Source organism: Mastacembelus armatus, chromosome 3, assembly GCF_900324485.2.
Source record: "Mastacembelus armatus chromosome 3, fMasArm1.2, whole genome shotgun sequence".
Lineage (NCBI taxonomy): Eukaryota > Metazoa > Chordata > Actinopteri > Synbranchiformes > Mastacembelidae > Mastacembelus > Mastacembelus armatus.
In genome coordinates this window covers 26,129,357-26,146,817 of record NC_046635.1, presented here as the reverse complement: position 1 = coordinate 26,146,817, position 17,461 = coordinate 26,129,357, and the positions used below count along the sequence as shown (strand labels likewise).

The window sequence follows — 17,461 nt, the reverse complement described above, 5'->3', positions numbered from 1 at the left end:
GAACCCGACTTTCTGCTCATTTGTTCAGCTGCCTCTAATTTTCCCTCCTCCTTTACATTAAAATGTCTGGGCTTTTGCAGTGCAGCTCTGTGATTGGACCACTAGAGGGCACAGCAGACCAGGTTTTGGTGCAGAGTTGGTTGTGGGTACATGCTGCACTCTACAAGTTGCATGTTGCACTGCAGAGATAACCACTGAATGTATTCTGGAAAGTTGGTGGTTTTATCAAACTTGTACTGTTTAAATTTAACTACCATTAGGCCAACAAAATGATAAAATAAATAAATAATTATTCCTCACATCAAAATTTTATTTGTGGCAGTACACAAAAGGCTGTGAAGCAGCATTCAAACCTTAATTTGCATTAAAAAAATGATAAGTAAACTGAATAATTAAAATGAGTTAAAGAAAAGCAAAACTAGAGCAAAGACTATTTTAGAGCCAGGTCAAAACTTTTTGACTACTACTGTCTCCTGTCACAGTTTGTGAACATCGTTGTTGTCCCTTATTGTCTGTTCTCCACAATGTTCAAAACAGATTATTTTTCCATTACTCTTACACTTTTAGATAGAGCCGTTTTCTTTACACCCACATGTTAATTTTAGCCCAGAATTGTGCTCTTCAAGGGCAGTTAGGTTTTGTTTCAGTAGGTGCTTTGATTCGGCACCTGGTGTGTAGTTTTCTGCTTCTATTTCTGTTTATTTCATTACATTATTTTAACATTATATCAGCAATAACAAGAATATAGAAAAGCCAGGGGTATACTTGAAAACAGTTGTTTAAAATAAAGCATCTGTTTTAAAGTATTTTAGCTCAAATAAAATAAGCTGAAGTGTCTCTCTTTCTCCTTCCTCTAATAGCCTTCAGTAGCCTTCATTAATGGAAAGATGCACCTTGAATACTCTGTGTAAGCAATTTACTTTTTTAAACCACTCAAAGTTTAAAATTAAATTGAATTTAAACTTATTTATTCTATGATAAATAAATATGCCCTGTCACATGGATGAAACTACTAATTGATCTTCTATGATGTATAAAATGCAGTATACAGTCATGATACCATACTATGCAGTATGAGCGGTGTTAATTTGTCAACTAGCAGAAATTTTTGAAATTTTTGATACCTAATTAATGCATTGAAAATTTCAAAAAGCAAATTTCACCGTTCAAATGTGTAAATGTCCTGCTCTTCTCTGTTACTGTAAATGTAGTAGGTAGGTTTTGGACGGTTGGTGAGACAAAGCAGCCAATATGAAGATGCTGAGTTGAACATGAATATGGAATCAGTACTTTGCATTATTTTCTGACATGGTATTACAAAACAAAAAATAAAGTAAAAAAAAAAAAAAAAAATGCATGATCAACAAAGAAAAATAACCACTAGCTGCAACCCTGATTTTAAACACAACATATAGAAAGAAAAGTAACAGACTGTCCCGTCATTCAGATGCATCCTGTTTTTACTAAGCATCTGTGTTTATGTATGTGGGTGAGTTAGCATCTGCACGTATGCCAGTGTGTGCCCAACAAAATGTGTGTTTTTTATGTGTGTGTGCTATATGCAGGACTAGTGCTATGCCGTCCCTCTTCTCTCTCCTCAGCTCTTATGAATCGATGATCATGTGGTGTAAGGGAGATAGATGGCCCCCAGCTCCATCTTGTCTCCTCTAATTGTAAAATATTAGTTACATTAGACTCTGGCCCATGATTAATGGAACTTATTTGGAAGGTGGACTCTCTCACACGCATACTTTCTTTCTCCCTCTCTCTCGGTTACCACTGGTCTCCAAAGTCTCTTCCTGAAAGAATTGAGTGATTTCACTTAAAGCAGACAAATAGGCTTCCCCCAATAGGGAAAGTGAAAGTGAAAAAGACAGGAAAGTGAGAAGATGAGAAGGAGAGGAAATGAGCAAGGGAGATAAGAAAGGGGGAGAGCATATGAAAAGGGGTAAATAACAGCTCCACTGGGAGAGGTTTTAAAAAGTTGTGGTGGTTGGATCTAAAGGGATTTTAGCTCTGTGGTAGATAATTCTGCATTAGATTATTCTGCATGCAAGTTCACATTCAAAAAATGCACAACATGATCAAGTCTTGATCGTGTTTACAAGTTGATCTCTAAGAAGAGATTCATTTTGTCTCCATTCCAATGTTACCTGCTTTGCAAAATGCATCCAGAGAGGAGCTGATAAGTTCAAGAGGTAAAACTTTTGCGCATATCATACAGGAGTTACAGGAGTGTTTTCTTGTTTTAGTCGATTGCTTAATTATAGTGAAAGTGAGAGAAACAAAGATGCATGTACAGACACACATATAATAATGCACTTGTTATTTAAAATATTAATTCAAATACATAAAATGCATACATAAACATTCGGACAGGCTTCACAAAGGAATAGTGGTGTTTTTATTTAGCCATTCCTCTTTTCCTGTTTTGCACAAAATCCTTGAGTCCTTGAAAAGCAACTGGCCAGGGCAATGTGACCCGCTAACACACACACACACACACACACACCAGTCCTGATGTGGGATTATAACACTTGCTCTTCAGCTGCAGCTTGTCTCACCAGCAAACACAACTGATTCACAATCAGCATGATTGCATATCTATTTGTCAAGCTCTGCAATTTTTATTTGAGATGCATGTGTTGGATTTTAAAATTATTACAAAATTACCTGGTTTAAAAATGTGTTTCAATCCTGTCATTATGAAGATTGACATTTTATACAGGCACAACTTCAGCTGAATTTTTACAATGGTAAATATGTGCTTTCCAACACAGACCAGCAACTGTTCACAAATCTTTTTTTAGGGTCTGTAAGATATTTTTTAGTTGACTTTTTTTTTTCACTTTAAAGGATTTCTTTACCTTTTTAGAAAAAATACTGTAGGAGTCAAATGTCTGAACACATTTTTTCTTTGTTCTATTATTTACAACATAGTAAATTAATAAGATATTTAAATAAAGTATGAAATTTTGTTAGATGCAAAAAATGTGGTAAACAAAGCAAAATATGTTTAATATATCCGAGATTTCTGAGAGTAGCCAGTGTTCGCTTTGGTAACAGCTTTGCACGCTAATAGCATTTTGTTAGTCAGCTTCATGAGGTATTCACCTGGAATGGTTTTCAATTAAAAGTGTGCTTTCCTTTACTGTTGGTATACAGCAAATAAAAAAAAAATAAAATAGAAACGACAGTACATCCTTAGTTAAAAACATGTAGTTAGTCAGTCAGTCTGACATATTTTAACAAAAGTAGGGTCATGAATTGCTTCAACAAATATTTTGTAGTTATTATATATTAGAGTTATTATATTCAGTATATTTTACGCTGGTATCTTTTTGTACTTTAAATGTATGAAATGTCACTGACTTTGTAACAGGAATGATTTCATTTATTCTCCTTTTTTGAGGTGCATGGTGCCTTAGTGAAATTAGATTTAAGGAAACATGCATTTGTCTGACATTCTTAGTCTAAATACAGAAAAAGAGAAACATAAGTTGTAAAAATCAACTCTTATTACTCATTTGCAGTGCTTCCTCTTTAAAACGTTATAGGGCTATTTACAATCTGTCTGTGTTGGCTAAACACTTGTGGTAATGTGCTAAAAGAGTGTTTTCATGCTAATACTATTTTGCCTCAGTGTCTCAGTGAGGATGCGAAAAGTTCAAACTGGATTACTGTTTATGTTAATGTGTTGGGGGGGTTCTGTGCTTGGGCCCCTTTTATTCTCCTTTTATAAAAGTTATTTACTGTAGGTGCTAATGCAGATGAAACCTATTGTTATAATGTTGAGAGACTTTTGGATAGCTGTACCCCTAAGCCCAAGGAGGCACTTTATGAACCTCAGCTTGTTGAATACTCTACAGTCTCAGCACAATCCACCCAAATTTGAGTGCAGAAAACAGCAATTTAATTTTCCAATACATTAAGTAAACCAATCAGGAACTGTTAATATTAATAATCAGATTATGCTAAATGTTAACAAATATTCTGGTGTGTTGAAAACCAAAAGCCTTGTTTTTGTGACCCCTTGAATTCATAACTAATTGAAGCCTTCATATAAGTAATTAAAAATAAAAAAGTTAAGTAATTAAAAATAAAATGATGAGATTGAGGCAAGCATTGGCATCCACATATTTCAGTGAGAAACTGAAGAAACCTAAAAGATTGGTAAATAAATGTCAATTTTATTAAAGGCTGCCCAGCAAACAGTTGTTGGGCAGTTGTGGGAGGACAAAGGATACTTGTCACTCCTCCTACGTACTGAGGGATGGTGAATGTCCTGGGAGAAAGTGTTGGTTTGGTTCACTGAATTTAAAAATCAGATAAGAAGGTTCCTAACCCTCCATAATCAGAAACTGTTGGAATAAATACCTGACGTCATACCTGGAGAAGCTATTTGGCCTGGGCCTGTATTATGAGATAAACAAGCACATTCATGGTGCTGAGGTCAGTCTGGCCAGTACAGAAAGAAAAATATGGTCAATGGGGACCTAAAACCATTTCCTTCACAAATTAAGCATCAAGGGTAACGTTACCTTGACGCTTTAGTCAGACAGTTCTACTCCTGGAGGAGATGAAATGCTGATTCTCAGATGTTAATGAACATGGTGGAAAAGATAAAAGGGTGATGTGCCCATTTCTTGAGAAGGAAGAACACTGGGCATATCTCCAAGACTTGCACTTCAAGTATCCATCTTGCCATTCACCACACTGTAACTTTGAGACACTGCTTTCAGCACTCCTGTCACCATCAAAAGCAAGCAACAAGCCTGACATTTACAATAGCTTTAGGTTGGATATGACCAAAAGTACACCTGACATCCTATTATTGGCTTGACAACTACAAGTTTTAGAGAACATGCAACTTGCAGTTATGCCAAAACTGAAACTAAAATTGGATTACTCTGCCTGACTCTGTCTTATAGTGAAACAAAGATTATAAAAACACTAATGGATGTAGTTAAAGTAGCAATTTTCCTCATGACTGTGTCTTGTGTTTTTAGAGTCTTGGTTTTTGGATCATACTGTGGACTTTAGAAGGTATTCAGACTTTTTCATCTTTTGCGAACTTTATTGCATTGTGTTGAAAGTGACACATAATGGTAACTAGCTCCAACCTAGTAAGATTGCTCTCACGATTTTTACAGAAAAGTGACCAGGGAGTGACAGAGAGCTCAGGTATGAAACCAACACATTAACAACATGTTGTTATCGAGAACCCCCTTTTTTGTGCACAAGCCTGAGAAATGCATACCCAAATTAAACTGGCTGTTGTATTTACATTTTAATAGTTATATTGATAATCTTGGTATCACTGGGAAAAAAAAAACACTTTCTAGTTTATTGTGGAAAAAGTCAGAATCTGGCTAAGGCAAATTGTACTGAACGTACACAGACACAAACCTGGTAACAATTGTGGACTTGCCTTTTTTTTTTTGTTTCTGACTAGAAAGCTCTAAATATAGGTTGTTCTGATGAACCTAGTGACCTGTGTTGGTCGACAAGTGTGACTCAAACCAATAAATAAAAGTATAGAGTGCCAGGTATTCACGGATCTAATTCAGCGTCTAATCCTCCCTCAGAATAGCCTTATTCTGACACAGCCCGACGCTAGCATCGTCAGCTGTTAGCTGAACAGTTTCTTCTTATCGCGCTGTTAACGTCACAAACGTCAAACAAGATGTGACGCACTGTGACGTTTCAATGAGTGACGTCATGTCGCTTGCAAATGAAATATGACACCAGTCCCCTGCACGTCCCCTCTCTTCCGACTGTTTTGGCTTTTGCGGCGCGTTTGCCCTTGTCGGCCACCGTAAATAAATGGCGACAACAACCAGGCAACAGGCGGAATTAAAACTATATAAAAAACTGAAAACTGGATGTCGATGGTTTTATGGCTTTCGCTTAAGGATGATTCGTATTTTGGACTAAAAACTTGGCGGTATTTTGGAGTCTTTGGATAAAACTGATATGCAACACCTGCCGTTTCAGTCCATGTGTGGATGAGGTAAGAAGTACCGTCTTGCTGTGTTTGTATTCTTGTTAAACATTAAGGAACTGTTGTTGCTGTGATAATTCAATCCTGAACCATTTGGACCGTGAGGTTTAAGGCTTTCAAATGATATATAACTTAGTTTGTCTGACTTTATTCAAGTTAGGCTGACGATATTTGGAAATACTTAGGAAAGACAGTTTCCGGCCTGTGGGGGTTTTAAGATGTGGGGAGGTTAATGGAAAGAAGTGAATTTCTGAAAGAGGCTTTCAGTGTCAAAACACAGCACAGTTGTTTGCAACGCTGACAGATTTGATTGTGCAACTCTGGAAAAATATGGTGGCAACTGTTTTAAATTTTAGTCATGATATGTGACGTCCACATTACAAAACAACGTACCAGGAATCTACCAGAAAAAGTTGAACCAGATCTAATTTCAACCATGTAAACACTGTTCTTTGATGAAAACCTTGTGCAACACATAGTGTCTGTATTTGACAGCCTGGGACTGACCAAACTATAACTTTGAGACACTGCTTTTTAGCACTCACTAGTGTGACCAGTGTTGTCACAAGTGTTACGTGTTACCTGTAACTATCTGTGAGCAGCCTGACAGTAGCTGATAAAGTGGAAATAATTTTGTTTCATCTTGGTTGTTTACATGAGCATTGAAATCCTGTTTTCTGTCAAAGATGACACCAAGGTTTTGGGCCTGTTGGTTTGAGGTAAGTGCTATAGGATTTAATAATGTGTTCAGCATCCTGACTTAGCTTTGTCATTGGTATTTAAAATATATCTGAAAAGAGGATCCTGTGTCATCCAAAGACATGGCCGCATAAAGTTGAGTATCATTGGCAAAACTGTGAAAAGAGACGCCAAGGGTAACATATATAGGTTAAAAAGGAATGGCCCTAAAATCATTTCAAGGGATTTAAAATTAGTCTATGCATTGGTCTGTTATGAGACTTGTTTCCCTAACTTTTAGCTGTTATCTCTTTGTGTTAAGGTCAAAGGAAGTTCATGATGATTAAGGCAGCAGAGCAGCTGATGCTCTTTGTGTCAGAATGTGAGTGAGAAGCAGGTGGCCGGCATATCTATCAACCCCCATTGCCCTCATTTTTTTTTTCTTTTTTTCCTCTTTTCCTTTCTCTTTATTACTGAGAAACACAAATGACATCTTGTGCACATACACACGCACAGACACACATGCAGCTGGGCATCTATTATCTCTGTACAGTGACAGGTCAGCAGCAGATTGTGCCTCCCTCAGTACAGCAGGGACTCTGAGGAAAAATAACGCAATGTTGGGCATGCGCGCACACACACACACACACACACACACACACACACATTTAGTTACAGTAACAAAAGATGGAGCCTGTGAAAGATGATATGGCTGGGTGAGTGAGGGAGCGAGAGGCAAACTGTAAACAGAAGAAAACATGCCTAAAACACTGTATGATGCATACTCACTTAATACACTTGAAAACAATACATAAGAAATTAAGGTTAAACCAGCAAGGGAGTAAATGAGTACATGCATGAATGAATATGTGAAAACTTGACGATATGAGTAACACAAGTGAGTGAATGGATGGCTTCAGGAAACCATAAACGAAAGTGCGTTTGTTTGTTGTTTTGGATGATAGTAGAGTTGAATGAGTAACAGATTAAGAGGATATGTTTGTGAGCTAGTGAGTGGACAGGTCAGTAGCTGAGTTTCCACCCAAACATGAAACAAATCTTTCCAACATTCGCAAAAGAATAAAATAAAATAAATGTGAATTAGATGTGCTTCCATCAGGTTCGCTAACATATATGAGTGGTGTTGGTAACCTGGCAACCAACAAGCGAAGATAATGGAGACTGGACATATTTAGCAGCCATAATGGTGACGCTACTGGAAACATAACAACATCAAGAGTCACATGGGTTTACGTAATGTTTGCTACGTCAGAACTTATTCGACAAATGTGTTTCCATCTTTCATTATTTGCATTAGCTATTTTTCACACAAATCAAAAACCACCTCAGGCGAGCGTAAAAACTTTTTTGTAAATTAAGTTTTAATTTTTTTTTTTCGAAATTTGACGTTTCCGTTACTCATTTCTGACGGGATAGTTCAAAATGCACATAACAATAACGCGATGGAAACCCGACTACTGAATGTTTACATGAAAGAAAGTTTAAGTGATGGGGTATATAAGTCAGTGAAAGCAAATATATTGGAGTGACTGAATGAAATAAAAGTGATGAATGAGTGAAAGAAATAGTGAGTGAGTGAGAATCAGTGGATGAGTGTAAGTTACAGCGTCAGTGTAAGAAAACACGAGTGTGTGGAGCAAACATTGAGCACAAGAAAAAAGAAAAATGAATAAATAAAAAAACATGGCAGACTTCAGAAAAGACACACAAAGTGAAAATAGAACAACAGATGAAGACAGAAATGAAGGAGCTGCTATTTTGGGTTCTTATTAACAGGTCCTACTGGTACAGCAATTAATAATCTAGTTCAGTATTTAACATGGGACCTGGTCCCTGATGGAGACATTTTAGCTGGCTTTGATGCTGAAAGAGCTCCTTCCCCTCTACCCCTCTCCCCCCACAGTTTTCTCTCCTCTCCTTAAGTGCTTCCCCTGGTGTTATTTGTGTGTTGGTTTTCTCTAGTTAAGCTAGGAAACAGACCAAATCGTTATTCCCCAAACTTCAGGCCAATTTTCTATTAACACGCCAGCTCGCTGAGGGAAATGCTCTTAATTCATCAGAGGAAATCGAAAGAAGGATGAAATCCCTCCAGGCTGTTTGATGTAAATGTATAATGTATTTATTTTTGAAGGTGGTCAATGTGTAATACAAATACATTGCAAAAATAAATACATGAATAAATAATGTTAAAATTCAGTGGACACAAGACTAGGTCACATTTGTTTAGTCTCTAACATGGAAACACAATGACCCCTGGGCAAATTACAAACTGTATTAATTTTTGTTTTTTTTTGTTTTTTTGAAAAGCAATGAAATATATGTATGTAAATAATACACACACACACACACTGAGAGATGAGGGGGTGGGATTATTTGCACCCTTCCAAGTCAGTACTAACTCTTCCTTTAGTAAATATACTTTAACTTAATAACTTTAACTTTTTTTGTTCACAGATCAATACAAGTAAGAGATAGATATTACTAGGGATGGGAATCGAGAACCAGTTCTTGTAGAGCACCTGTTTCCAGTAGTTTGATTCCTAGAAATCGCTACTCTGCTTGCCTAACAATCCCAATTATCGGTTCCGCTGACGTCAGTACACATTTGCGTGATACCGTTACTCATATGTTCCATATAGACCTTTTTCACGCTTCCGCGGAAGTCAGACATCAATGGGTAACAGCACTTCCTGTTATCGTAGTGGTAGCAAGCTAAAAGGGTTTTTAGATGTCTGACTCCAACATACTTTACATTGTTTATCTGCCATCATAGTTGCCTAATGCTAACTCTTGTTTATGAGCTATCTGCTTTACCTTGATAATCATGGATAAATGCTTCATGGAAGAATTTGTAGCCTTTGTCCAGCTTGTTGGTGGCTAAATTTGCATCAGTTATCGCCATCACATCCACAAATGTGAAATTTGGTAGAGTTGCCAAACTTTGGAAACACATGCTCCATTTTGCCTTAGACCATCGGAAACCGGAAGTTGGTTTACCCATTGTTTACGTATTTCCTGTTTTTGTGAAAAGGGTCCATTTTTGGTTGTATTTACCAGAAAAGATTAAACTAGGGCCACTTGGAAGACGTGCAGAACTTTTGTTATGACAAATTTGGGAAATATCTCCAACATCCATAAACATTTAGCCACACAGCAAGCAATTAATTTGCACAAATGTATCATGTTTGAAGGTGGTGGTGATGAAGAATTGATAAGAAAATCGATAAGGAATTTGAATCGTTAAATTCTTATCAATTCCCATCCCTAGATATTACAAATCTAGGAACTTTGGTTTATGTTTATAGCCTCCCCTAAGTGACTTGGAGAAGGCCATGGTTGTTGGGTCTCCAGATTTGAAGAATAGTTTGTCTTGTCATTTGTCATCTTTATCTGTCAAGTCAAGGCCTGGTGAGCCCAGTAAGGTTTGATAAATTAATGTTCTGGTGGTTTTAGTGTAAGATTTTTCTATTTATTTGTTTTTCCCTTGGAAAAAAACTGAGTGTTAAAGGGTGGTGTATTGTTTTTGCTTTTTTGAGATACAAATACATTATTGGACTGCTACAGTGTCATATAGTTTCATTTCTTCTCAGAGTTATATCTCAGTCAAATCAAATCACATTTTCGGAAATAAACTTATACCTATCCATATGCAAGAGAAGAAGTGGATTTTAGCAGTGAAACACTTCTGAAAACAATTTTTCTATGTAGAGGTGTTGCATTCATGTGTTTGCGTGTATGTATGAGTGTGTTGTTGCAGTTTGCTGAGTAATCTGGGAACTGCAGCATCCATGCAGGTTATTGGACAGATGGCTTAACACATTTAATTGCTCACACCTTCTGTGTGTCTCTGTATCTCTGCCTACAAACTCTGAATGCCTGTATCTTTGTCTCCTATTTTCTCTTTGTTTTGTCACACTAATAGCTTCCATAAATAGTCATGGATTTGTATTTCATTTAAAAGTTTATACACAACACTCAGTTTGCAGTTGGTTTGCAATTTATTTGACTGTTTAATGTACAATATAGACATAGTCTATTCATGCATGTCTATCTGTTTACAGATACTTTCAAATGTTTATCTCATGAACTTAAAACAAACAAACTTCACCTTTGTGCACTAATACAAGTTCTCTCCCTGTGTCAATGACCTGATCATGTTTCCCCAGGTTTTTTCTCTCTTATATTGTATCCTCACTAAAACACACTTTCAGAAACACACACGTTGTTCATATGATCACAAACATTTACCAAAACACACACTGAAGACACAATGACGCACATATAGAAACACATGAAAGAGTCTGTTAATGTGGACATATGCAAACTTATGCACACAAACACGCTGCCATACACATCAGAGGCACATAAAGACGAGTAACAGCATGTTGGCATCCAACCAAAGAAGCCGTCCTTAAATGGCATTTGATGCCAGCACTGCCATCTGTTGCAGTCTTAAGATAGCTCTTCTCTCAAGACCCAGGCTAAGCAATACTTTTCCAAGAGTTGTGGTGGAGTTTTCAAATATGGCTGCAAACCATTCAGTTTGGGCAAGTTACAGCTTCGCTGCAACAAGCACCCCCCCCCCCGTTCTTCTGGTCACAACTCTCTGTCTTTTAAAGTCAAATGAAAAGCCCAAAAAGAACTTAAAAATATTACGATTCAATCTGGGCAGTGCAGTGTTGCAGTGGTCAGTACTGTTTCCTCACAATCAGGTTCCCTTGGGCCTATTATCTCCCTTGTCTGTGTGCATTCTCTCTGGGTACTCCAGCTCCATCCTACAGCCCAAAAGCATGCAGGTTAGGTTAATTCAAACTTCCCATAGGTGTGAATGTTTGTCTATCTCTGTGTCAGCTCTGTGTCCAGAGTGCACCCCTCCTCTCATCTGGTGTCAGTTTGGATTGGCTCCAGCCCCCCTGCAAGCATGAAAGGCAAATCTGTACATAATGGATGGATGATTTGAGCTGGAAAAAAGCAGTTTTTCCCACAATGAACTACTAATAATCTCCTTATATATATATATATATATATATATATATATATATAAAATGGAGAAAAAAGAAAGGTGTGGTAAAATGAAAAAAGACAAGCAGGAGAAAAGGAGCAAGAGCTGGAGGGAATGTAGACGAGATTGAGAGGTTCATTGTAAGTGTGTGTGTGCGCGTGCATGCGTGCCTTTATGGGTGTAGATAAGATAATTACAGTAGGCTGGGGGGGGTGTCCAATGATGGGTGGGGTGGGGAAGTGCATGTGTGGCAGGTGAAACATGGGCATGTTTGCAGCAGCAGTGTGTTACGTCTTCCCTCCACACACATGAACACACTCCTCCTGCCCTCCTCCCCACTTCCTCACCACCTTTTCCTCTGATCTCCATGGAAAGGGCCTTAGGGGGTTAATTAACAGGCTTAGATAATGCACCACTATAAGAAAACAAGACCACTATTTCTCCTCTCTCTTCCTGTTTCTCTCTCTCTCTTTATTCTTCTATCTATGTATTTCCTTCCTTCAGTTTTAAAGGCTTTTGGCATGGCAACATACAAAAAAAACTGGACTCTTAAAAAAAACAAGAAATACAAATAACTTAAATAAAGCAAAGTAAAAATACAATACATACATGACCTATCTTATTCTCTGTGAATATTTACATTTCTGTCACTGAAATTTAGAGTGACATATGTATTTGTCTAAATAGCCAGAGCAGAATAGTGTGCATTAAGGGACCACTTAAACCTTTTGTCTTGTCTTGGGTCTTAAATTACATTTTATTGTTTCTTTTTATGTACCATTGCTGTGGCTGGTGTTGGTGTTGAATAACTATTATGTGATCTAGAATAGCCAAGCTAGCTTGACTTCCAAAGGTAGAATTGAAGCAATAAATTATTGCACTTTGTAAAAGAAACTAATTTTGCTGCTCAAATAACACCTTAGATACACACTGGCTTTGGGTGAGTCACAGGGAGCAGTGTGACAGACATTAGATGGTGTGGTGGTGGTGGACATTGTGGTGGTGTTGCCAGGCCACAGTCAGCATGTGGGCTGTTTTGGTTACTGAAACAGACCAGAGGACATGGATTAATGATGGCAACTTTGGCCCTTCACAGTAGCTGGGTATGTGGAGGATTTCTCAGTGTGTGTGTCTCAGTGTGTGTGTGTGTGTGTGTGTGTGTGTGTGTGTGTGTGTGTGTGTGTGCATGTGCGTGTGCGTGTGTGTGTGTGAGAGACTGTCTCTCTTTCATTTTTAATTCATAACAAAGTACAGCCCGTGTGTCTGTAAGTTGCACTGCAGAAGTCAGAAGTCAGTTTCAGTCTCAACATTAGCTCATGTTTAAACATCTTATCCAAACTTTTTCAAGCCATGTGATTCCAGCCACAGTCTAAACATCTCCCTTGAGATAAAACCAAGCCTGGGTTGTATTTATTTTTAAAGTCAATGGAGACAAACAGCAAGTAAGCAGGGGAGTAAGAAAATAAAAAATAAAAACAAACAAAAAAACAAGTTGAATTGTTTGGGGGCATAACTCGCTCTCCTTAAGTGTAAAATGGGATAAGATATTCTGCCTCTCGGACTTAACGTAATGTAAGAGAGTGTGAAATTAAACTGCACATGAATAAAAGGGACCCTTCATTGTGTGCCGCCGACTAGCTTATCTGGAAATTCAGACAACTGGAACATCCAAAGCCTCCAAACTTGTAGCAATCCCCTTTGTCTGGCTCAGAAGCAAACAATGTAATATCAGAAAGCCAGAGAGGCTCCAAAGCCTGTGTCAGATTGCCAAACACAAAGTAGCTGCTTGCGCACACTTTGCGTTGCCTCGTTGCATCCTCGCATCAGGCCCGTGTGTGTGTGTATACCTTACTGTGCACGTGTCCGTATAAGTAGATTGTGCACTCACTCACGCTAACCCCATGTGCATGCCAGTGAGTGCTTCAAATAGATTTTCTCTTTAATTCCTGGCCTTTTACCTATTTATATTCCCTGCACCTATCCCCGCGCCTCTTTTAAACCCCATATGTTAAATTTATTTAGAGCATCTCAAATTGAATAAGAGATAAAGAAAAAAACAAGAGTAACTGCAAATGTAGTGGTATTAATAATCTAAAGTACTATAGAGGGCTCAAACTCTCTGTTCATTCTGCCCCTCCTACTTCCTCCTTCCCTCTCCATTTCGTCCTCTCTGTCTGTCTGTGAGTGAGTGAGCTAAGTGAAGTGGGTTATGATGGCGGTGTAATCGGCATCCCTCAAACAAACGGCTGGTGCTATTAAGGGCCATTGTGTTTGCTGCAGTGATGATCAGATTCAATCTAGAGAGAACATTTTGTGCTGGAGCTGTGGCAAGGGGGAGAGATAGAGAAAAATACCTTGCCTCGTTCTGCTCTGCTATTGTGTTCAGGGGACTAGATGTATGCGTGCTCTTCAGAAGATGCATATTGACTCAGGGAGCTGCAAAAGTTTAGTTCAGATGAATTCGTTGGAGCTGTCTGACTGCACAAAGTGAGGCGAGTTATTAAATGTTGGGTAATGTTTTGAGGATGTATCTGTATCAATAAAGAGAGCGGGCAGTGCTGCTGGGGTGGTGCAGATGAGAAAATCACTTTTTCTCTCCTCTTTGTCCTCAACTTTACCCTGTTCTTCCAGTAGCTCAGTCTAACCCCTCATGCTGTTAATACATTTTTATAAAACTAAATTGCCTTTAGGTATAAATGTGAGTGCTGGTTTGTATTTCAGTCAGCCAACTCATGTAATGGACTACTATGTGTGTAGGATAGATACCATATCCATTTATAGTCTCTAGTCACTCCCAACAAAGTAACACCAAGCTCACCACACCAGGGATTGGGGAATATATAATAACTTCTCCCTCTGGGAACATAGACTCACAGCCTACAGGTGTATCTCTGGGTGGACATGGAGCTTTTGAAATGTTAAGGCAGCAGGGTGCAGAGCAGCAGCGGCTATTGACAGCATAGCTTCCACGTGAGCAGTGTGGCAGCAGACATGGGGCACAACAAACCACAGTAAATGGTTTCTGGTTCGATGAGAAAGGATTTTAATTGTCTAGAAAGTGCTCGGGACAATGCAATTTATCAAGCATGTGTCCTTCCATGTTTGCTGCAATTTTTGTTCTCTACTGCTGATGAATAACATTCATTGTAGAACGCAAAACATAAAAATCTGATATTCTATGATGAAATATCATTCATCTACTGATTTTAGTAGGTTAATAACTGAATAGCGGTGCCATAGGCCATATCTGTCCTTTGAAACTAAAGGGTACCCTGTGTCTACTTTCGGACTACTCATAATACCATGGAGCATTGCTCTGATGATTTCTGTGTTGTGTGTATTTTGTGACTGTGAAGAACATAAACATAGCAATGCAACCACAAATTACAGGGAAGAGAAGCAAAAAAGACGGTAAACAATGTATGTTCACATTTTTTTTTTAAACTTTACTCTTTTGTTTGGAAATGCATTCTGCTCCACACAACACAGAGGACTGCTGATGTACTTGTCCATGGCCACTAATATACCTCGTTATAGGGAATGAAAAAGCTGTTAATCCTGGTACTTCTTATAAATATAAATGTATGAAGTTGCAAGATTTAAAAGGTTACAATATTTACTTTCTCCGTTTCTTTCCCCAGGGCAGAGACCATTCAAGTGCAGTTACTGCCCCTACAGTGCCTCCCAGAAGGGCAACCTGAAGACCCATGTGCTGTGCGTGCACCGCATGCCTTTTGACAACAGCCAGTACCCTGACCGACGTTTCAAACGCTCCCGTCCTGAGTCTGAAGTCCCAGAGAAGAGCCCTGATGACTCCGTTGCTGCTGTTACAGCTAATCAACCATTGACAGGAGCAGATGGAAGCCATGAGAGTAACTTTGTGCTGTTTGCTGGGGAGGCCACATCTTGTCACCAGGAATGAAACTTTCATTGGCAGGGCTGGTTAATGACATCTAGGAGAGAGATTTGTGTCTGGGTTGGGCTATGCATTATTTGATAGATTTGTATAAGTAGACAAACACTCCCTGATGCACATGAATGTTGATGATTATAAAACTCTTTTCCAACACAACTGTCCTGAAAACCTTGATCAAATAATGGCAAGTCAGTGACATAAACAAAAGTACTAGCGAACAGCACTGTGGATAGACCACACTCCCCATGTTATAAGTACAAAGTAAACATACTTTATGTGTGTTATTTGAAGTCTGTGAACATTTACTAAGAAAACATAATGTGTGCATTTGTGATTAGGTGATTAAGCATTTCTGTTTTTTAACTGAGCACAGTGGATCATGTGTAATTGTAGAAAGGAAAGAAAGGAAAGTAAAAAGCTGTTTATCAAATCATAGTTTGTAGACAAATCATGGAGGAAAGAATGTATAAAATAAGAGGGAAGACAAATGAAGTAATCTAAAATCATTGACAGCCTTTTCTCCAAAAATAATGCTTTTATCAGAAAAATGATCCATGTAAACGATTTAGCAGAACAGTGGTTATAAGGAGAAGGAGGGTTTTTGAATGCACACCACCATCACTGCCACCCTAGAACATAACACCAGTGGCTGTTATTTTCCCAGTGCAAATGATGAGCACTATATATGTGTGTAAGTGTTGCAGGGTCAGTGGCGGTAATGGTGGCATGTGTGTGTTGGGGATAGAGGGGAAAGGGGGGGGGGCAATGGTGCCAGCCTGACTGGGGCTGTCATCGCAGAGGAAATCAATTCAACAACACACACAAACACACACACTCAGAGTCCTACAGTGGTAATCCGACTCTGGACAGTATGCCAGGGGGTCAAGTTGAGTCCCATCAGCTGGCCAGAGCCCCTCAAGTCACCCACTACTCTTCTCCAGCCTTCCCTTCACTCTGACTCTTTCTAATATAAGCCTAATCTGGTAGAATGACCTGGAAAATTCAAGACAAATCAATCAGCGGCATATTTGAAACATCCATTAGTCAACATTCTGCTCTGGCTTTGCTGATTAAACGTCTGGAGGTCACCTTACAGGCTCCACATAAGAGCATGACCAGGAGGTTTAGGAGTTTTAGCTTGGGCTGCTTTATGATGACAGATAAGAGGTTGGTACTGTGGAAGATTTTTTTATGTTTCAGAAAGAAAGATATAATATAACCAGCTGTGATCTGTACATATAAAATGGTGTGTGAAATTTTCCTAAATTTCTCCACACATTTTCACAGTGACACAAAAAGCAGGATTAGTTTTCTCTTCTGATAAGCTCTTGGAAAGTTGCTACATAGGATTCAACATGATGAAAAATAATTGATAATTGAAAAGATAATTGTCCTCTCTACCCTGCTTTTGTCTCTATTTATACCTTTTCTATAAAAATATTACTAAAGTTGTTTGTTGTTTTTTTTTTTTTTTTTCAAAAGTGGCATTCTCTAAGTAGTGTTTTTTATTTTTTATTCATATGGATTTTATTCCTGAGGGGGAAAACATTGAAAACATAATCTTTTGATCTTGGAAAATCAAACTAGATTGTTTTAAGGGCAAAAATGTATTAACTTTGTTGTGCTGGCAGCTGTTGGTTACTGCTGGGCAAGGAGAGTAAAAAAGGCTGGAGCTTTGTGTTTTGTTGGTGGTACAGTAGCGTGTACAGTAGCGTATTAACAACCCCCAGTAGCTGGGGGTTGTTAGTGTTTTTCTGATAAAGAGAAATGATCTGGACTCTAAGTCAATATCTTCCCACACATGTGATGGTGGGGTGGGGGTACCAAACTCTTAAAACCC

The 17,461-nt window shown here is 38.4% G+C and overlaps 1 protein-coding gene across 2 annotated transcripts in view; it reads left to right on the top strand.

Annotated features, from left to right (window-relative positions):
* The window catches only part of znf536 (zinc finger protein 536), a 133,325-nt gene extending 116,969 nt beyond the window's left edge, over window positions 1–16,356 (top strand). For both annotated transcript variants that reach the window (XM_026294156.1, XM_026294155.1), the window contains exon 5: window positions 15,347–16,356. In XM_026294156.1, the coding sequence (XP_026149941.1) occupies window positions 15,347–15,627 (281 nt within the window). In that variant the 3' untranslated portion in view covers window positions 15,628–16,356. The remainder of the gene's footprint in view (window positions 1–15,346) is intronic.
* Window positions 16,357–17,461: the final 1,105 nt, after the last annotated feature.